General features: G+C 43.7%; 1 protein-coding gene across 2 annotated transcripts; it reads right to left on the reverse strand.

Moving 5' to 3' along the window:
• Nucleotides 1–1232: 1232 nt before the first annotated feature.
• On the reverse strand, nucleotides 1233–17883 carry TCP11 (t-complex 11). 2 transcript variants are annotated; one of them, XM_023724802.1, is made up of 9 exons: nucleotides 17760–17883; nucleotides 14607–14700; nucleotides 10666–10786; nucleotides 4961–5181; nucleotides 4091–4230; nucleotides 3625–3842; nucleotides 3344–3525; nucleotides 2391–2554; nucleotides 1456–1658 (listed from the first exon to the last, which is right to left on the reverse strand). In XM_023724802.1, exons 1-9 carry the CDS (start codon nucleotides 17881–17883, stop codon nucleotides 1456–1458), a joined length of 1467 nt encoding a protein of 488 aa, XP_023580570.1. The 2 variants fall into 2 exon arrangements, with proteins under 2 accessions (XP_023580571.1, XP_023580570.1); XM_023724803.1 differs by lacking the exons at nucleotides 14607–14700; nucleotides 17760–17883 and having other exon boundaries at nucleotides 1233–1658; nucleotides 3625–3840; nucleotides 4089–4230; nucleotides 10666–10780.
• Between the last annotated feature and the right edge of the window lie 4124 nt (nucleotides 17884–22007).

Below are 22007 nucleotides of genomic sequence, written 5' to 3' on the forward strand. Positions count from 1 at the left end.
GGCGGTCCTCCTCTGAGTGCCCACATCACCTCTGTTGGAAGAACAGGGTGTTCTAAGCTTACAGCTGACAGAATAGAGACTCAGGCTCAGCTAGAGAACAGAACCCAGGATAAACTTGATCCTTGTCAGTCCCTGACCTAACTATCCAAACAACCTCTGGATCACTTAAAACCAAAACCAAACCAGTTGCCACCGAATCAATTCCAGCCCATGGCAACCCCATGTGTGCAGAGTAGAACTGCATTCCATGGAGTTTTCAAGGCTGTGACCTTTTGGAAGCAGATCCCCAGGCCTTTTTTCTAAGGTGCCTCTCGACGGGTTCGAACCACCAACCTTTTGGTTAGTAGCCAAGCACTTGAGCTTTGCATCACCCAGGGGTTCCTGAATCACTTAGGAGAGCGAAATCTCATGGATCCTGAAAGCTGTCGTCAACTGAATGTTTGCTAGCAGTCACTATCCATTTTCATCCAGTCCCCCAATTTGCATACTACTTCAGACCATGCACCCTGGGTAGTGCAAACAGTTAATGCGTTAATCAAAAGGTTGTTGACACCCAGAGGGACCTCAGAAGAAAGGCCTGGCAATCTACTTATGAAAAATCAGCCATTGAAAACCCTATGAAACAAGGTGAGAAGGGTTGCACAATCTGAAGAATGTAATCAGTGTCACTGAATTGTACAAGGAGAAATTGTTGAATGGTCTATGTTGTGCTATGTATATGCTCAACAACAAAAATAAAATAAATTTTAAAAAAGAAAAAGAAAACCCTGCGGAGCACAGGTCTAGTCTGACATTCATGGGGTCAGCATGAATTGGAATCCATTCAATGGCAACTGGTAATTGTCAGACCAAGTAACAGAAGAGGAGGGTGGGGCTCTTAGCTATTCCTCAACGCTCTGTTGCAACATTTCAGGGGAGTTTGGTCCTGGAAATGAGGTTTCTAACATCTTTTAACTATATCCTCCCCTGAGCTGAATTGTACAAAATGAATTTTTGAATTCCAGAGAAGACCTTAATACTTACATTCTGAATAATTCCACAAAGCGTTCTCGGAGCCCTCTTTACTGTTGGAGAAAATAATGCTAGTACCTGGGTGTCTTGGCTGCTCAGCTCTGCATGCTGAAGGGTTCACCTAGCCAGTGGAAGGAAAACTAAGGTCCTGTTGGCCTCTCAGCCAACACTGGGGATGCACACGGCCTGGCCTCAGCTGCAACACAGGAAGAGAGAGTTTTCTTGCAGTTCAGAAGTTTATTAGTGACTAGGTTTTGGCCAGTTGGTGTTTACATACTTAATCCGTACAGCCCTGGTGTACTGGCTGCAGGAGGGAGGAGAATTGGGTATTCTGCCAGCTACTGGTCATGTCACCCCAGGAGGATGATGAGACTCTCTCGTGGGTCCAATGTGCCAGGGCTCTGAGCTGGTTCTATCAGAGAGACTTCACTTTTGTTAGAGTGCCTAGGGCAGGGGGATGAGGGTTTTTAGGATTTCAGTGTAGTAGGGGCCAAACACCTGCTGATTGTGATGCGTCAGGCTGACAAACTTTTGGCCCAGCTCTGCCAGCTCTACCTCAATGAGAGCAAGGCCTCCAGGGAGGTCTGACAGAGACCGCTGCACCCCAAGAACCAAGCAGCATTTGAGAAATAGACGGATCCGCTGATCTGTGAGCAGGAAAAGATGGTGAGCAGGGAATAGGCAAACAGATTTCAGGGGGAAACACTGCCCTGCATGCTGCACACCCAAGTTCTATGTTAAAAGATATTCACTGACCTACCCACTCACTACAGATAAGGACATTTGTTTTGTTTGGGAGGGGGGCTGCTATCTAGTTCCCAAGGACAAAGCAAAGATCAAAAACTGATGGGCTAGTAAATTTCTGACTATTCAAAAACTTGCTTTAAGTAGCATCAGATCCTGGTGAGTATTTAACATAACAAGAGGATCGTGGAGTGATCCTTAGGATGCTGAGGTTAGGAGCAAGCTGGCCAAGTTCATGGCCTCCATTCCAACTCAGGGCTAAACAGTGGCGTCCCTACTATGAGGACATATCCTCTGGCCTAATTCAGCAGCAGTTCCTTGTTGGGGGAAGGAGTTGTCAGAGGTTTGGACTGCAGTCAGAGAATGACCAGAAGGCCAGGGATGACTTAACCAGATTGGATGGACAGTATCCCACACCTCAAAGTCATGTGCAGATTCTCCTTAGAACCACAGTGTTAGCCTTTAAACTGAAAAGGATCTACTTTCAACCCAGCATTTTGAAAAAACTAAAGCCTAAACAGTGACTTGCCCAATCCTTTTATTACTAAATGGTTCAGCAAGTGACTTCCAGGGTTGGGATCCACCTCTCCCCTCAACTTCCTCATCCCACCTCCTACTCCCACAGGCACACTCACCAATGACACTGCAGACACAGTTCTCCTTCTTGGCAATGTTCTGGAGCTGTCCTATCAGAGAGGCTGTGTTGTCACTGCTCAAAGCAGCAAGGCCCATGTTCTTGAGGCTTTCGTGGATTTCCTGAGATACCTGTTCACTCACAGTCACCATGACCTCCTCAGGCCTGGACCATGAAAGACAGTGAGGTGGCACCCACTGGGTGGCCCTGGCATCTCCACGCCAAAAGCTAGGGCCACTTGAGAGAATCCCAGCCACCCCCTGCCCCAACACACACGTCCGGTAGGCAGCAGGGCCCAGTGGGTAAAGGCAGTGTCTTCACTGTTACCTTCAAGATCCCAACTAACCTCTATATAAAGTACCATGTGCCACTTCTAAGAAAACAAAACAAACTGTGAAACCAACTCTGGACAAGGCTGGTTTGCTTCTGTCCTTGCTCGGATCTGCTCAGCCTTCTTGAGTCCATGAAGAGTGTGTGTGTGTGTGTGTGTGTGTGTGTGTGTGTGTGAGTGAGTGAATTTTTTAAGACTTCTTTTGACATTTTCCATGGTCATTTGTCCTACTGCACGAACTAGAATTACAAACCTGGCCTTTTGGTTCCTCTTTTTCCTTGGTGGGATGCCCTGCACATAGTGGATGTTCAATTAATATTGCTGACCAACTGGTGACTCCTGGATATACACAGTATATTGTAGCAAGCAAGATAAGGAATCATTTTGTAGCAAACTATCCTCCACGCTACCCGTTTTGGAAGGAAGTTTTATTTTTCTTTGTCACAAGCCTCAAGACCACCTATGGAAAAATACCAGCAGTATTTGTGGATGGTTCTGAAGGGCCTTTCTGTGGTTTGTGGTGGAAGTAAGCAATCATTCATTACTTGCCTATGTCCTAAATACTACATGTCATCTTCCATTCTAAAAAAGATTCATTTTAAAAAAAAAAAACAGCCACTCACCTGGAGTTGAACTCCTCCGTCAGGGCTTTAGTGACACGTTTCAGTTTATCCACAAACTGAGGTGAGCCAAATAGAACATTGCCAGAGAAACTACTGGCCACTAGCAAGACTGAGGCCAGGATGGTCAACTGGTGCAACTGGGACTCCAGCTCCTGCAGCCGGGTTCTATCCATCAGCAAGGTCTGGGGAGCCAAGGAAACGCAGGCTGTCAGGACCGGAGGGTCTCAATAGAAGCCCTGAATACAAAACAACAAGGCAATGCCCCTTGCCCCCATTCCTACCTCAGGGAACTCTTCATTTTCAGGGTCCCAGAGCAGGAGGTTCAGGAAGCCCTGGGACAGCACCATTGAGGAGCTAAGGGGTTCCGGGTTGTTGACTGCCTCGTTTGGAGCCCGGCAGTCCACGCTGGAGGAGTCAGGAGTGTCAGGGGAAGTTGGAAGTGGTGTGGTGAGGTCTGCTACTGCTTGGGTTAGCCATTTGGTGGTGTGATCAAGGAGGTCTATGACAGAGACAGGCATGTGTAAGCACCTGCAGCCTCTGAGGCTTCAAGACTAAGGTTTCTTTTCAAGATAGACTTCTGGTCAATAAATGCTTTTCAGGTCTGTCTTAGATAAATGTTCCTTCTCCATCCTCCTACCTGAGGAAGAAACTTTCTACTCCTAAAAAGAGGGAGAGCACTCGCTAACATTTTGAAAGTCAGACCCAAGGTGCTATCTTCCCACTTCAGATCTCAATTTATATACATACTAGGCTGCGTGTTGAGGAGTTCCTGGAATCTAGCCCGTTCATACTGGATGGAGTGTTCCTGCAGGTGGGGTTGAAGGCTCTGGATGGTGTAGTTCACCACCATGTCCATTTCCATCAGGCCCAGAACCTTGAAGATCCCTCTGTCATAGGGAAATACAATATTTATACTATGAAAAGACATCTAGTGAGGAGGGAACCCAAGCAAGGAGTCATTAAATAAGTGTAATTCAGAGTTAGGAGGGACCTTAAAACTAAGTCCTACCTCTAAAATTTACAGAAAAAGACTATGTGGCCCAGGGCCCAAAGCCAAGGGGATTAGTGGCAGAACTAGGAACAGGTAAGTCTCTGGACCTTGAAGCCCCCAGTCTAGATCTCTTTCAACTATGGTCATTCTGTTGTCTCTTCAAAAAAGTAGTCAGTGGAAGCAAATACACAGCATGTTAAAAATTCTGAGTGGGATTATGAGTGATGCTATTCAGACTCATTGAGACAATCACTTTGACTTTCTGCATCTTGGTTCCTCTAGCTATTAAAGGGATAACCTCCCATCCCTGTCCCTCTCATAGTGTGTAAACTGGAACAAGAGAATACCTGGGATGTTTGAACTCCTTGGAGAAAGTATACATACTCTAATGTCCTATGGTAGCATGTTATAGATGGGGCCCAATCAATCTAAGGATAACCAAAGGGCACTGTGAGGCCATCTTTGGAAAAGAAAAGCCAATAGGCCAAAAAGGAGAAAAGAGGTATTGGTCAACTCTTTAGTAGAGAAGAGCCAGCCAAGACAGGACTATAATACAGTGTCTGGCCCAGCTTTCCCTGTCCAGAGGCTGAGGTGGGTTTCAGGGGACCATACATCAAATTTTGCACCTCAGTAACTGAACGGGGTCTGTAATGTTCTCTAGGTTCTGCACTGCTTCATCTCGAACTGGTGCACACAGCAAAGTCATCATGTTGAGAATGAACTTAGAGAGATGAGGGACATCCAAGGTCCCGTGCTCTGCTTCCTGCTTGCGGAGGTCCATGTTCAGAGTTTCTTCAATCTCACTTCTTAGGCGGATCTGGCGTGGTAATAGCAGTGATAGCAAGATCTGCCCAGAAAAGAAAGTCAAAGTAGGAGTTGCACTGTTTAGAGTCCCAAACTTTCTCCAATGGACAGTCCCACTAGCCAAAGGCAACCCAACCTGTGTCTTCTGAGGATCAAGAAGTTGAGTTCCTAAGTTTCCTAGAGAATATTACTTATCTTTGTTTAAGGGGCCAGTGACGATTCAAGGCCTCAGGATCAATTACAACAGTAGTATATTATTTTCTAGACAAAATGAGATAAAGATGAGAATAAAAATCTGGGGGTGTGGTAAAACAAATATAAAATACACAATATCACATGGGAATGAGGTACTCTTAATAAAGGAGGAAGACATTTTTGAGATTGCTTTACTTCAAAGGGTAAGGATGAAATAGACAAAAGAAACTGCTAAGAGTCACTTGAAATAGCCTATTAATCCAAAAATAGAGATTCCTTGTGGACAGGCACTCTCTTACTATCTGTGTTCTTCTGAAACATACAGAACTTGGAGGAGGGGTCAATGAATATGGGTTTAATCAAATGGAATACTGTATTGTCATAGCAAGATCCCAACTCTTTAGTTTCATCTTAAACAAATGAAATGAAAGTTGCTCCAGACTACTTATTTAAAATGGTGAACTGCCAGTTATCAGTTAGAGCCTCTCAGCTCCAAATTCACCCTTCCGTGCCTACTCTGCAAAAATAGAGTTGGGCCCCTTGTGTATTTTTCCTTTGCTGGCTGGCAAAAATGTTATGTTTCGTCAGTAGAGAGCACTAAAGAGACACTGCAAAAGGAAGAGGCCTTCCTTCCTGGTTCTGGTGTGCTCCTCTCAGCAAGCTTCTACAGCATGGCAGCCTCTCTGTTCAAATTACTGTGTGATTTCTGTCTCTTGATTGGACCCCGACTGATACAGAATTGGTACATAAGTGGTGTTCAAACCCAAATGGCCATATGTTCATTGGATCTGATGAGCAGGAAGTACTTTACATACCTTAGAAAAATACACACAAACTACAGGATAGCAAGTAATCCTCACAAAAATTCAGGGGTCTGTCACCTCAGAGAGGTTTCTATGGGTTCAGTGGTCTGGAGCTTGTCGAGCTATCTCCTCCAAGGTGAAACACAAGTTTCCATACCTCAAACTACCTACCATGAAAAAAGAGGCACAACATTTGGTAGGTCTTTTTGGATTTTTGAAGCAACATACATCACATTTGAGTTTGTTACTTCAACACATTTATAGAGTCACTCATAAGGTAGCCAAATTCAAGTAGGAACTAGAGAAATAGTAGGCTCTGTAGCAAGTTCAGTGTACCGTACAAGCTGCTTTACTATTTGAGCCTTATGATATAGCAGATCCAATGATACCTGAAATGTCCATGGCAAATAAAGATGTAGTAGGGAGCTGCTGGCAAGCACCAATAGTAGAATTACAGTACAGACCTGTAGGATTTTTGAGCAAATCTATGCCCTCTTCTGCAGATAACTATTCACCTTTTGAGAAACAGCTTCTGACTTGCTAATGGACCTTGGTACAGAAGAAACACCTAACCATGGGACATCAGGTGACCATGTGACCTGAGTTTCCCCTCAAGAACTAGGTGTTGTCTGACCTACCCAATAATATTGGGCATAAACAGCAGGAATCTATCATCAAACGAAAATGGCTTATGCTTATAAGATACCAAGCACAGGCAGGTCCAGAGGGACAAGTAAATTGCAAGAGCAGGTGGCTGAGACTCCATTATCAGCAACTCCTGTTACATCACCTCCTCTCCCTTAACCCATGGCTATGGCCTTCTGGATGTTCTTTACAACCAGTTGACACAGGAAGAAGAAGAAGAAGAAGAAGAAACAAACAAAACTTGGACCTAGTTTACAGATGGGTACATACAATATGCTGGTAGCAGCTGAAAATGGACAGCTGCAGCCCCACAGCCCCCCTCAGGGGTGACCTTGAAAGACAGTGGTGAAGGAAAATCCTCTCAGTGGGCAGAACTTCAAGCAGTCCATTTGGTCTTCCACCATGTCTGGAATGAGAGGTGGTCATAAGTACAGTTCTACACTGATTCATGAGCAGTTGCTAAGGGCTTTGCTGGATGGTCAGGGCCTTGGAAAGACAAGGATTAGAAAACTGGAAATAAGGAAGTCTGGGGAAGAGGTCTATGGATGGACCTCTCAGAATGGGCACATACTGTACAAATATTTGTGCCCATGTGAATGCCCACCAAAGATTATATACTGCAGAGAAGACCCTTAATAATCAGGACAAAATGACACACTCTGTGGATGTCAGTCAGCCTCTTTCCCCAGCCACCCAGTGCTTGCTCAGTGGACCATGAACAAAGTGGTCATGGATAGAGACTATGCATGGGCTCAAAAACATAGACTTCCCACTACAATGCCAACCTGGCAAACATTACTGCTCAGTGTCTAATCTGTTAACACAGAAACCAAAAACTAAGCCCCTGATATGGCACCATTCCCTAAGGGGTTTCAGTCACCACCTGGTGGTGCATTGATTTCATTGGACCTTTTCCATTGTGGAGGGGGCAGAGATTGATCCTTACTGGAATATACACATATTCTAGATATGAATTTACCTTCCCTGTATGTAATGCTTCTGCCAGCACCACCATCTGTGTACTCACAGAATGCCTTATCCACTGTCCTGGCATGCCCCATAACACTGCATCTGATCTAGGAATTCATTTCACAGCAAAGCAAGTGCAGCAATGGGTTTACCCATGGAATTAATTGGTCTTACCACATACCCCATTATTGACAAGTAACTGGTCTACCTGGAAAGGTAAGTGACTTATTAAAGACTCAGTTATGGCATTAGTTAAAGGACAATACCCTGAAAGAAAGGAATTTTATCTTATAGGATACAGCATATGCATTGAATCAAAGACCCTTATATGGTGTTATCTCTGAATCAAGGGGTGGAAGTACGACTAGTTCCTCTCACTGTTACACCTAATAACCAATTTGAAATTTTTGTTTCCTGTCCTGGCAACTTGGAGCTCTACTGATTTGGGGGGAATGCTTGTGCCAAGGGATACAATGGTTACAGTGAACTGGAAAATAAGACTGCCACCTGGCCATTTTGGGCTCTGTATGCCATTGAACCAACAGGCAAAAAAAAACGAGTTACTCTACTGACTGGAGTAATTGATCCAGGAGGCGTGCCTCCAAGGTACCTCTTAGTACTTGCATGCCCAATAATAAAGGTTAATGGAAAACTACAGCAAACAAAAAAAGCAAGACATTTGACAACTTAGACTCTTTGGGAATGAAGGTTTGGGACACTCTGCCAAATAAAAAAAACCTGACTAACTGAAGTGCTGACACAAAACAAGGGAAATCTGGAATCAATAATGGAAGAAGGAAGCCAAAGACATCAACTACAAGCCTCATTACTAACTACAAAAACAAAGACTATAAATTTTCTCTTTGCTTGTTATAGCTATGTGTTTATTTGTATATGTTAACAATTTTCTTCTTCTTTCTCCTTCTCATTAGTTTATATACAGGTTGTTGGAAGTTAACTCTACAATTTGTCCTTCAAGTAACAAAATATTCAGTGTGACTGACTGAATTTGAGGAGCAATATAGCCAGCAATGGATACAATAACTGTTGGAACTGTGTGTCTCTTCATTTTGGGAAAGAGTGAGAACTTATAAAACAGCTATATCCTATTAGAGAGAAATACAGGAATTCAAGTGTGTGTAGAAGGGTACATATGGAAGCTGAATAGCTAAAGGGGTGGATTATGCCATTTATCAATTAATCACCTCTCAACTCCAAATCCGGAGCCCTGGTGGCACAGTGGTTAAGAGCGTGGCTGCTAACCCAAAATGTCAGCAGTTCAAATCCACCAGCTGCTCTTTGGAAACCCTGTGGGGCAGGCAGTTCTACTCTGTCCTATAGGGTTGCTGAGTCAGAATTGACTCAACAGCAATGGGTTTTTGGTTCAACTCCAAATCCATCCTTCTTTTCCCTGCTCTGCAAAAATGGAGCTGAGACTTTAAATACTTTTTCTTTGCCAGATGGCACATTCTTAAGCTCTGTCTGTAAAAACAAACAACCAACCAAACCATTGCCATCAAGCTGATTCCAACTCACGGTGACCCCATGTGTTACAGAGTAGAACTGCCCCATAGGGATTTCTTGGCTGTAATCTTTACAAAAGCAAATTGCCAGGCCTTTCTTCCACATGCCACTGGGTGGGTTTGAAACACCAATCTTTAGGTCAGCAGTCAATCACAGACTGCTTGCACCACCCAGGACCTTCTGTCTGTAGAGGGTGCTATTTGTTAGTTTTCTATGCTGCATAACAAATTACCACAAACATAGAGGCTTAAGACAACACATATGTTTCTTATCTCATAGTTTCCATGGGTCCAGGCACATTTAAGTTGGTTCTTCTGCTCAGGGTCTCACAAGGCTGCAAGCAAGGTGTTAGGCGGGCAGCATTCTCATCTGGAGGCTTGACTGGGGAAGAATCTGTTTCCAAGATCATTGGAATACTTGAGGACTCCGGCTTCTTACTGGCTGTTGGCTGGATGCTGCCCTCAGATCCTAGAGGCCACCCACAATTCCCTGCCATGTGGCATTCTCCATAGGCAGTTCACAACATGTCTGTTTGCTTCTTCAAGGTCAGCAGGGGAGTCTCTCCCTCCAGTCTGCTAAGACAGAGTCTTACATAATGAAACGTAGTCATGGGAGTGATGTCCTAATCACCTTTGCTATATTCTCTTGATTAGAAGCAAGGTACATATCTTACCCACACTCACAGGGAATGTGTTATACAAGGGTGAAGACCACCGGGGGTCACTTTATGGTGTGTCCACCACATACTAGAAAGACACTGCAAAAGGAAGGAACTTTTCTTCTGGTTCTGGAATGTTCACTTGGCAGGCTTTGCAGTACACATGGCTTCTGCAGTGCTCGGCTCCTACAAAGCAAGTGACTGCTTCTCCAGTGCCAGGCTCCTCCAGCACAAGTGGTCTCTCCAGCACCAAGATCCTGCAGTACACACGGTCAGCAGCACACAGCAGCCAGCAACTTCCTCTGGCACTCAGGTGGGTGTGTAGCAGAGTGCTTCCAGCAAGACACCTCCCTATGAATGGCTTTTCCTAGCACCTGGCACAGCAACTCTGCCATTCAGTGAGCCACAGACATGCCTCCTCCAACAAGGTTCTTGGGAGTTCTCAGCCCTACGAGCAGTAGCTGCTCCTTAGATCTGCTATTTCAGTATTCTTTAGAGTCCTCTTTACTTCATACTAGCCAAGCTCTCTTTCTCCAATCTTGTTATAATCTTATATTAAACATTCCTTGTTCAAATTACTGTGTGATTTTTGTCTTCTGATTAGGCCCTGACTGACATGGGACCATGTTTAGAAACAAAGTGTGCCACATAGGATTTGGTGGCCACTGACATTCGAATGAGCTAGGGGATGTCTAGGAACGTCATGTCCACAAAAGGAAGGTTGGTCACTCACCTCTTTAATTTCTTTCAGAAGTTCAAGAGCACAAGTGAAGTTAGGGGGAGTAGCTGACAGCTGCTCTTTAAGATGGTCCCAAAAGGCACTGTGCATTGTCTCCTTGACCTTGCCTTCTAGACTGTAAGAGGGTTAAATGAGCAAATTACTCTCTCCACCAAAAATTGTTATAGGATCATAACCTCCTAAGCCCCAAATGGCATTTGGTATGACGAAAGACCACTGTATTGACAATGAAGGGCCAGGAATTATGTTTGGACTGCAGCAGAGTTGAATATGCTGGGGAGAGACAAGGGCATCAGAGAAACCTCTCAGAAGTGTTCCTTCTGGTTCCAGTGCAGCTCTCCCCCTGCTGCAGGAAGAACCCTGGACAGAGGTCAGGTCTGTGAAAGTTAAAGATCATCTAGTTTGATCTAAGTCTAGATTCCATTTATGTATACATATAGCATTGAACTAGATGCTCTTTCATTTTTTTTCATCCCTAATATCTAGGAAAGGCTATTCCTTCTTTGATAATACCTGAATGTCCCACAGATAACTCCCAATCAGCAGGTCTAAAATTAAATTCCCTATCTTGTTCCTCCAAACCTGTTCCCTCTGTATCCCCAATCTCAGTGGCACTACCATCTGTCCAATCACATAATCCCAAAAGACCTGTCTTTTTCCCCATTAAAAATAATACAGTAGTAATGCATGCTCCTTGTAAACAAATAAAATTACAAGCAATACAGAGATGAATAAAACAAGTCAGAGTTCCTCCCCCAACACACAAGTCTCACTTGTCAGAGGTAGTACGTACTGGAGAATGTACTGGAATTGCACTGAACTCCTTTCTCCTCATCCTATTTATCCAGTCAATTATCAAGTTCCATATAAATTCTGCTTCCTAAATATCTCTGGAATCCACCTCTTCCTACTGTCATCTCTTACCTGGACTATTGCAATAGTCCATTTACTGGTCCTCCTGCCTCCAGGCGTGTGTCCCTTTTTAAGCTATTCTCCATACTGCCACCAATTCATTCTAAAATCAATGATTTTTATAAGATGCAATTCTGATTATGATGTCATGCTCATTTAAAGTCCTTTAGGACTCCCCATCACCAGCAGAATAGATGACTTATGTAACCTGTCATGATATTGCTCTGCCTCCCTTTTCAGTTTCTTCCTTCCTGCCTCATAACACATTGTGATCAACCACACCAAGCCATTTATAAAGAACACACCACGTTCTACCACACTCTGGGCCTCTGACATGTTTCCTCTGCCTGGAGTATCCTTTCCCACTTAGACTACCTAGAAAGCACCTATTCATCCTTTCAGTTTTACCTCCGTAGGGAAGTCTCCCTGACCCTCTTCAGGCACCCGAGCACTCTCATTAAACTCTACACGCACAAGTATGAACAAACTGAGCAGTGTGATCAGTTGTTATCTGTTATCCAACTGTGTCCCCACAGAAGCTTCTAGACAGCAAAGACAGTTATACACACACGTGTTGGAATATATATATGGGGCAGTTCTACTCTTGTCACGTGGGGTCGCCATGAGTCAAAATCAACTCAACGGCAATGGGTTTGGTTTTATATATGTGTGTGTGTGTGTTGGAATATATGCTTTTTTGATATATATGTGTGTGTGTGTATTGGAAAAAAATATATATATAATGCCAACTCCATTGCCATTGAGTCAATTCCGACTCATGGTGACCCCATGTGACAGAGTAGAACGGCCCCATAGGGTTTTCTAGGCTGTAATCTTTGTGAGAGCAAATCACCAGGTCTTTCTCCCACAGAGCCACTGGGTGGATTCGAACCACCCTTTTAGTTAGTAGCTCAGCGCTTAACCGCTGCACCACCAGGGCTCCTGGGATTTCCCTCAGGAACTTAAAATTGTAATTAGCATCATCCAATGAGCCATAGGCAAAATCAACTGCCAACTATGTATGGATAATGAATAACCTCAAACTTTATTTCATCCTTTGTCCCAATTTAATTTTTGTATTACCATACTTGGAAACCCAGCTCTGAATACAACTATTTCCCCAGCTTCATTCCTCCCTCTCTCATTTCCTCTCCCCCCACCCACCCCCACTGACCTCAGCCCTTTCGCAGACCTTCACTCTCCCAATTTCACTTTTCTCTCTTGCCCTGCCAGCAACAAAAGCCATATCTAAGCATTGAAACAGATGCTAAGAGATCTGGGTTTTAGTGAAAACCTCTTCCCAGAGCAGCTGGGATGGGCATGGACACTTACAGGCACCAGGCAAAGGTAAATCAAAGGAGCATGAAGACCAGGGGAGCAACTTGTGACAGAGAAAGGCACTTTATTTATTTATAAATATTTTATTGTACTTTAGGTGAAAGTTTACACAGCATATTAGTTTCCTATTCAAAAAATTTATACACAAATTGTTTTGTGACATTGGTTGCTATCCCTGCAATGTGTCAGTCCTCCCCCCACCCCCTGGTTTCCCCGTTTCCATTCGTCCAATTTTCCTGTCTCTTAGTGGCTTCCTTTGCCTTAGTCAAGTTGTGCTGACTTCCCCTATACTGTGCATTACCTAGAGAAAGGCACTTTAAACAGATTCTCTGAAGTAGCCAAATACCAGAAGCACTTAAGGAAGTCAACACTCACAAGCTGCCGTTCTTTATCTTTAGTCTATTGGTGGGAAATTAGAACTGCATTAAAATGTAAAATCTGACACTGAACTTTACCCATTTACCTGCCAATAATCCAACAGAGCTATTCAATTCATATTTATTGAATGTCTGTTTATTTATTGCAATTTCAGTATAGCTAAAAAAAAAAAAACAAACCCATTGCCATAGAGTTGATTCTGACTCATGGTGACCCTATGCATCATAGAGTAGAACTAACTGCCCCATAGGGTTTTCTTGGCTGTAATCGTTACGGAAGCAGATCAGCAAGCCTTTCTTCTGTGGCACCACTGGGTGGGTTGAAACTGCCAACCTTCAGGTTAGTAGTCACATGCAAACCGTTTGCACCACCCAGATGTCCCAATATAACTAAGGAGAACCAAAACAAAGCTTGATGGAGAAGGGCATTCTTATTAACAGGGTTCTGATCCTGATTCACTGAATATTAAGCTGATCTATGAAGCCAAGAAAAAAAAAAATGAAAACACTATTAGAAAATCAGTCTTTTAATTTGTGCCTGTATAATCTGTGGCCATTTAAAAGAGTTAACTGCTAGGGACTATGTGGTAGGCAGCCTGTAAGATGGCCCTGAAGACCCTCATTTCCCACTTGTGTGTCAACCACCCCCCTTGAGTGTGGGCGGGATTTAATGACATGTTTCTAGCAAACAGAACGTTGCAGAGGTGGGATATCACTTCTGAGATTAGGTTACAAGAAGACTGTGGTTTCTGTCTTGGGCACAGTCTCTCACGCTCTCACTCTGAGGGAAGCCAGCTGCCATGTTGTGAGCTGCCCTATGGAGAGGTCCATGTAGCAAGGAACCGAGGGAGGCCTCTGGCCAACTCTCAACAAATTGTAACCCCATGAGAGACCTTGAGCCAGAGACACATAGTTAAGGCATGCCCTTATCTCCAACCCCCAGAAACTGTGAGATAATGAATGTAAATTTTGGAGTAATTTCTTATGTGGCAATAGACAGCTACTATAGGTTAGTTACTCCAGGTCTGCTGGAGAGATCTGAGATCTACCTTATTTCTATTTCATTATTAACTGGTATCCCAAAGGGAACATTCCAACAATAATACTCTTATTTGCTGATTAAATAACATTTGCTTCTTGATCCTTTGATACTAATAATTACAACTTATTACTCTCCTGTTTAAGTTGTCGAGACCTCTTAAGGCTTATATGCAAACACTGATTGTATTATTAAATAAAAATGTTCCAGGCCTGTGCTATGGACCTGTGCCAGGATGAGTAAAATGGGGACAGTAGAAGGGCCTGTACCTGTTTGGAGGTAAAACCTCCTCTTCCGTGTGGAAATCATGATTCGCCACAATCTCACGAGTAGTGCTCAAGTTGGAAACTGTCTCCATCAGATCTGTGACAGAAAATATTTATGGTGGGTTCTCTGGAAAAAAGCACAGCGACCATCAACAAACAGGGAAGGGAGCCCACACAAGTCTGAATTTCTGTTTAATTCAGAGACTCACTCAACTGAATAGGCTCCACATTTAGATTCATCAAACTGATCTTACACAGACTCAATCATTCTAGTCATTTATGCTTTCTGAACTCTATGTCCTGTGACAGTGCTAGAAATTCTTAGAGTTGTCAGCATGGGGAGAAGGGAGGACGAAGAAGCTGGTTTATAAAAAATAGAAAGAGAAACTGATTAAAAACTTCTCTCTTAAAAAGTAAAATAATAATTAAAGCAGCAAAGAAGCAGTTTACAAAAATAAACACTTATCGAAGGGTATTATGTTTCCACTTTCCTCTTCCTGTTTCCGATGCTGTACACAATGAAGCCAAATTCTCCCTACGGATAATACTTGGATCTTACTGAATGGCTCCAAAGTCACCTTAGCCTCCTAAAGCAGTAGTTCGCAGATTTTAGGATTCTACAGACCAATAAAATCTCCAAAAAGATTTTGAGCAACTGACAGCTTGCCAACTTTTTATTTTGCCGAGTATAAACACTGAAACAAGCAAACAAACGATAAAAAAATCCACCCTACCACCACCAAAATCAACATTTCATAAAAGGCTATTTTACCTACAAAAAAGCAGAAAGGAAATATTGTCAGAATAAAGAACAGTCCTTTAAATTGAATTAATATAGCTATAGGAAAAACTCGTTACAATATCCTTGTAACTAAATATTGCTAAGAATTTGGCTGCAGACCACGACTGACATTTGGGAGCACTGTTCTACGTTCTCAGTACAGACCTAGCTGATAGCATTCTCATATACTGGGCATACATGGCAGTTATAATAATTACTTGGTATAAAATAAAGTTGTACTCAATAAATCAGATTTTATCACTCACTTTCAATGAAATTGCATAATTTGGTCACAAAAAATTACTTGGCTTCAACATGTGGAGGGGATATAGATGAAACAAGATCGGCCATGAGTTCAGAATTATTGAAGCTGGGTGACGGGAAACGAAGGTTCATTATACTAGTCGCTCGGCTTTTGTAAATGTTTGAATTTGCCATAATAAAAAGATTTTAAAATGTTAAAAGGAAAAATAAAGTTATTGTAGCAAAGAAGTTACACAGGAGGATGCCCTTGTTTTTAGAAGACAACATGATTTAGTGGTAAAATCATGCTGTCTGTAAATTTCAGAAAGAATGAAAAAAATTATATATAAAGAAAAAAGCAAATTTGACAGAATGTTAATAATGTGGGTGTTCACTGCATTTTTTTTTATTTTTCAATAAATTTAAAATATTTCCAAATAAAAAGTTGAGGGGAAAAGGTTATTGCAGAATTTTATTTAAAAAAGTCAGGGTCCCTGCTTAAAGGCAAACTGAACCTTAAGCAGGAGGCTGAAGTTTCCTTTATTTCTTCAGCCTCTATGAAATCTTTAGTTTCAGCCAAAATGGCAAAATGCAGTCAAATATGTAAATAGATGCATCGATAATTCACTAATTTTAAATGAGAACTAAGAGAAAATCTTCAAAGGGAAGTTGAGCTACAGTAGCTTATTAAAGAACGGAGGGAAATATTATACACAGAGACATTTTCCAACTACAACATATCAAAGTTCACAGCCTGCCTTGACAAGATTTTTCTGTTGCGTGAAAGCACCATAACACTAAGTAACTCCAGACTAGCACTGTAAAATTTAGGAAAGGGGAGGGCTCAAAGTGAAATTAGAAATAAAATGTAACTAAAATACAAAGAAAAAAAAAAAACAAAACCTAGATTCAAGAACAAAGAAATTTTCAAGAATAAAGATAAGGTAATAAGTAACTTAACCAAGCCAACCTAATACATAAAATTTCATATTTAGAAAAAGGGAGAAATTCGGTTATTCATTTTATAGAAAATTGTTTTACCTATGGATTCCTTTAAACAACCACCTCAAGAAATTAAATTGTATTTACAAAAAGTTGATTTTCACCCCATATCAGGTTCACATCTGTTGAATAAGTATTCCAAATCAGTATTCTGAGGCACCCCAAGATGACACTTTGGCGCCTTTCTGTTAACCAGCAGCGACCCCATGTGGCCATAAGAGACACATATGTAATTCAGCTTTAGCTTAGGTTATCCCATGGGGACTGATGACTGGTTAAATTCTCCGGATAATATCATAAAAGAAATGCAGTGCCAGTCCCAGTGAGGTTTGACCTACCATTAAGTGTGGAGGAGACCTCGTGCCTCAAAGTGAACTCAAAACATTTACTTTCTGTTGCTGTTAGTTGCCGAGGAGTCCATTTCAAAACATGGTCACCCCATGTGGGCAAAGTAAAACCGCTCCATGGGATTTTCAAGGCTGTGACCCAGAGCCAATTAATATACGCCCAGGGCAGGATTATTCCTTGAGTCAACAAAACACCAACAGAATATAATTCCTGCCTCAGCTCGTTTAAAAAGAAAAAAAAAACCTCATTGCTGTCGAGTAGATTCCCACTCATAGCGACCCTATAGGACAGACTAGAACTGCCCCATAGGGTTTCAAGGAGCGGCTGGGGGATTCGAACTGCCTACCTTTTGGTTAGGAGCCAAGCTCTTCTGCACTGTACGACCAGGGCTCCTCAGATCATTTGGGACCTTTAAAATCTACCCCAGGAATCTACCATTTTCCACCTACATACAAATATAAAATACAAGAATACAAAGATAGCTTTGAACTGTCAATTCAAGTAATCTCGCTTGGGTCATTTCTTTTTCAAGGACCAAAAACTCTTTGAAGCCCTTCTGGTCAATAGGGGCCTAGGGACTGTAAGTACAGATTGGGGTGGAAGGAGATAAGGAGAAGGGAGATAAAGATCAGGAGAGGGAGGGTGAAGAGAGAAAACTGTCAGGCTGCAAGGGTCTGCGGGCTTCCTTAAAGGCGCTGGGGCTCTGGCAGGCGGCTTCTTGCCAGCTTGACACACCATAAGCACTCTCGAGGGGGCGAGAGGGACGGGCTGGCGGAACCTACGCGGAGAGTGGTCCTCTGGACCGCTCTTGCCTTCCTGGGTCCGTCCTGGTGTTTGGGGCTTACAGGGCCCACTCTCTGCATCGCTAAGGTCCTTCTGGGGCACACTCTCCTCGACGTCCGGCATTTTGCTGATGGTATCTGGGTTGAGAAGAAAAGGTGCGCTATTGGCATCGGGGGAGGGGGCTCTCCAACCGCCAACGGGGACCCCAAGGGCAGGCCCACCGCGTCGGGCCTGGGAGCAAGATAGGGGCAGCGGCTTCAGGGTCTCTCAGGGGGCAAGCAGGGAAACAGGAAACTGGAGGAACTGGAACGAGGAAACTGAGGACACAGGAGCCACGACGCACCGCTGGCTGCGCTGAGCAGGACCCTTCATCGACCCAGACCGCAAAGCGACTCCTCGCGCGAAACTCCCGCCCTACGCCCGCCTCCTGCTCCGCACTGGGCCTGGCCGGCTCCGGGAGCAGGGGGCACCTGCGGCTCTCGGGCTCCCGGGCTCTCACCTCCTCCGCCCCAGGGACCCGCCGGACCCACTCTGGAGTCGCTATGGCCGCTGCGCGGCCTTCGAGCCCGGACCGTACCACTGCGGCCAGCCGGAGGGAGGCAGGGGCTGGGAGACACCGGGCAGCGGTGCGGAGGCCACGAGGCCAACTTCGGGCGCAACCCGCTAGCGACGCCAGGCGGGCTCGGTGGGAGACTCTGGGATTTGAAAAAAAACCGCCGCGGGTCTCCAGGGGCAACGAGGTGCTACCACGTGCCGGACGCCGAGGGGTGTGCGCCGGGGGCGGGGCCACCAGGGGTAGAAGCAGCAGGCTAGCTTGTCCGTCCGTCGCGGGCACGAAGCTCTCCAGGCGTCAGGTGACAACGTCACTGGGGTGCGTCCCTCTCTGTTGACTCCCGCCCCCCGCAAAAAAGAACACCTGGAACTACTTAAAACACATTGCCGTCGAGTCAATTCCCCCTCATAGCGACTTGAACTACTTAGGAAGGGAAAAGAGCGCTATTTTTGGTGAAACACAGACTCACACCCAGGAGGGTCTTTTCTTTAGCTTATCCTCTGCACACTGTGCGAGGAGGGACAGAAAGGCCATTCTCCCATTTTACAGATGTAGTACTGAGAATCCATGCGCGGGACTGGTCAGTGGAGCTGTGAGGGCTGGGATCCAGCCTAGGCTCCATTCAGCCTGCTCCTACCGCATTCCTAGTGTCTGTGACCTCCAGTACGGGCCCTCCTGCTCCTTGGCCCCAGGTAACCCTTCTTAACTTGTGGTCTGCTCTGTCGCCTCTGGAATGATGTAAATACCTGGAGTGCCTTCTCCCCAGTTCTTTTGGGGGGCAAATGAAAAGTAAGGAAGTTTCCACTCCACATTCTCCCATCCTTATTTGTTACTGACTTGATTTCTTCTCACAAAAGATTACTTTTTTAAAAGATAAAAGTATTACCTGTAAGAAACCCCTGCCTTGGACTAGTTCTCATCATAACCCTTGCCTTGCTAGTGGGGGGTGGGGATGTGTCTTGCACAACTCATGCATTTTGAGGGGGAAAATTATGAAGAAAAAGTCCAAGAACATTTCTGTTTGAGAAAGATCCACTCCACCCTGCGGCCCAGGCAGATATAAGGGGAATGGCCTGGTAAAGTAACAGGTTAGGACTTTCGGTTTCTGGTCCAGCATGCAAGGTGCTTGTAAGTCATAACCTCCTGTCCTCACAAGAGAAAAACCTGAAAATCAACAACTCTTTTTAGGTCCATTAGATATTTGAGGTCATAGACCAAACCATTGCCTCAAAAGCTGAAGGGACAGAGAATCACTGAAAATCACCACTTACTGGGAGCAGAGACCACAGCCCCTGCTTCTACTGTTGCTGCTGGACCCAGCATTAGGAAGAAATACTTAAAGTGTAATTGACTACTTGCTGGAGACTGGGCATGGACTAGTTTGATTAAAACAGGAGGTCCAGCCTTGCACAGGGGCACATACCTTCGTGAGTGTCACCTCCAGGAGCCCCACCAGTTTTCACTAGGAAGCTCTGAGAAAAATCACCTAGTGCTTGCAGCAGGGGAAGGAAAAAAGTAACCATTCTGAGATAATGCCTGCCGTGAAGGAAACTGCTTTACCAGAGCCTAGCCAAAGTGGGTTTTATTAGCGCTTAACTGACTTCGAGGAGGGGAAATATCTAGCCTTCCACATGGGGGAAGGGAAATACCCAACTCCAGGCCACTCCAGCCTTCCTGTTTCTCCTAAGGGGTTGGGGGGTGGGGGTGGGGGAAATTGAGGAGCACTTGTGATGGTCACAACTCATGGGCACAGACTCCCTAAAAGACTGCGACCTAATCATAGGGCTATAGAATGCTTTCCCTCCCCTCACGCTTTACCACTACATCAACATCAACAGAATTTTACAACTGAAAGAACCTCTGTTCCTCTTACCTGATACATCGTGCCTGGCTTTCAACCAAAAATTACAACGCATGCTAAAAGCAAAAAACACAGTCTGGAGAGATAGGGCAGACATCAGAACCAGACTCAGATACAGCAAAGATATTAGAATTATCAGACTGGAATTTGAAATAACTATGATTAATATTCTAAGAGTTCTAATGAAAAAATGTGGACAACATAAAAGAACAGATGGATAATCTAAACAAAGAAATTGAAACTCTAAGCAATACTCAAAAGGAAAGAGAAATCAAAAACACTGTAATGGAAGTGAAGAATGCCTTTGATTAGCTCATTAGTAGATTGAATACAGCTGAGGAAAGAATCAGTGTGCTTGAAAATCTCAGGCGAAACTTCTCAAATTGAAAACCCATGAAAAAAAAAGACTGAAAAAAAAAGGAACAGAATATCCAAGAACTCTGGAACAATTACAGTCATCCCTCGGTATCCGTGGGGGACTGATCTGTGGATGCTCAAGTCCCTTATATAAAATGGCATAATATTTGCATATAACCTATATACATCCTCCTGTATACTTTAAATCATCTCTAGATAACTTATAATACCTAAATACAATGTAAATGCTATGTAAATAGTTTTTAATGCTTAAACTTAACAATTAGGGTCTTTGCAAGCTCAGACGAGTCCTGGAGAGACACCAAGGATCTGTGAAATGGCAGGAGGCTACAACAGGGTATGCCTACACATAATTTCATTCGTGTAGATTCAGCATAGTGTTCGGCGTGAGGCAAATTTAAGTTTTGCTATTTGGAACTTTTTTTTCTTTTTTAGAATATTTTTGAACCATGGTTGTTTGAATCTGTGGATGTGGAACCCATGGTACGGAGGGCTGACTATACAAAAGGAGTAACATATGCATAATGGGAATACCAGAATGAGAAGAAAGATAAAGGAACAGAAGAAATATTTGAAGTAATAATGGCTGGAAATCTTGCAGAATTGTTAACAGACACTGCGGTGCAATGAATTACTTAATATGGCCCTTCTAGCCATGGTCTTTGTGATTCACGCACGGTGATGGAGTGGGTCTATGCAAATAAGGTATATGGAACTTGTGGTGGTTGGGATTACGTGTCAACTTGGCTAGGCCATTATTCCCAGTATTGTGTGGTTTTCCTCCATTTTATGTATTATGGATCCTGACCTCTATATGTTGATGAGGCAGAATTGGTATAAGGTGTGTCTTGGGTCACAGCCTTGCAGAAGGGTATGACTCAAGCCCCACCTTCACTAAAATTATACCCTTCCCTGGGGTGTGGCCTGCATCTAAGATATATGTGGGTGTCCTGGCGAGGCTCTTTCTCTCTGCATCTGGAAAGAGGGAAAACGATAGTGATTAAAAACTTGGATTTACATAAAGAAAGGAAGCGCATTTGAGAAGGAATAAATGAAGATGAAATAAAATATTTTATTTTTCTTATCCTTAACTGATCTGATGGAGCCCTGGTTGCACAGTGGTTAAGCACTCAGCTGCTAGCCAAAAAGTCAGTAGTTCAAATCTACCAGCCACTCCTTGGAAACCCTGTGGGACAGTTCTCCTCTGTCCTTTTGGGTCGCTATGAGTCGGAATCAACTCAATGGCAACCAGTTACAAGATCTAACAGATAACAATGTGTTAGAAATAATAATTTTTGTTGTTGCTAGTTGCCATCAAGTTGATTCTGACTCATGGTAAAAGAATAATTTCTTTCATAAGGATCGGCACAAAGCTGGTTCCTATGAGGCGAAGGTTAAAGATGTCTCAAATGTCCAACTTCTCCAAGCTGCTGTACTGCTCTATCATCTCTAACA

This window comes from Trichechus manatus, unplaced genomic scaffold, assembly GCF_000243295.1.
Source record: "Trichechus manatus latirostris isolate Lorelei unplaced genomic scaffold, TriManLat1.0 scaffold00261, whole genome shotgun sequence".
In the NCBI taxonomy this organism is placed as follows: domain Eukaryota; kingdom Metazoa; phylum Chordata; class Mammalia; order Sirenia; family Trichechidae; genus Trichechus; species Trichechus manatus.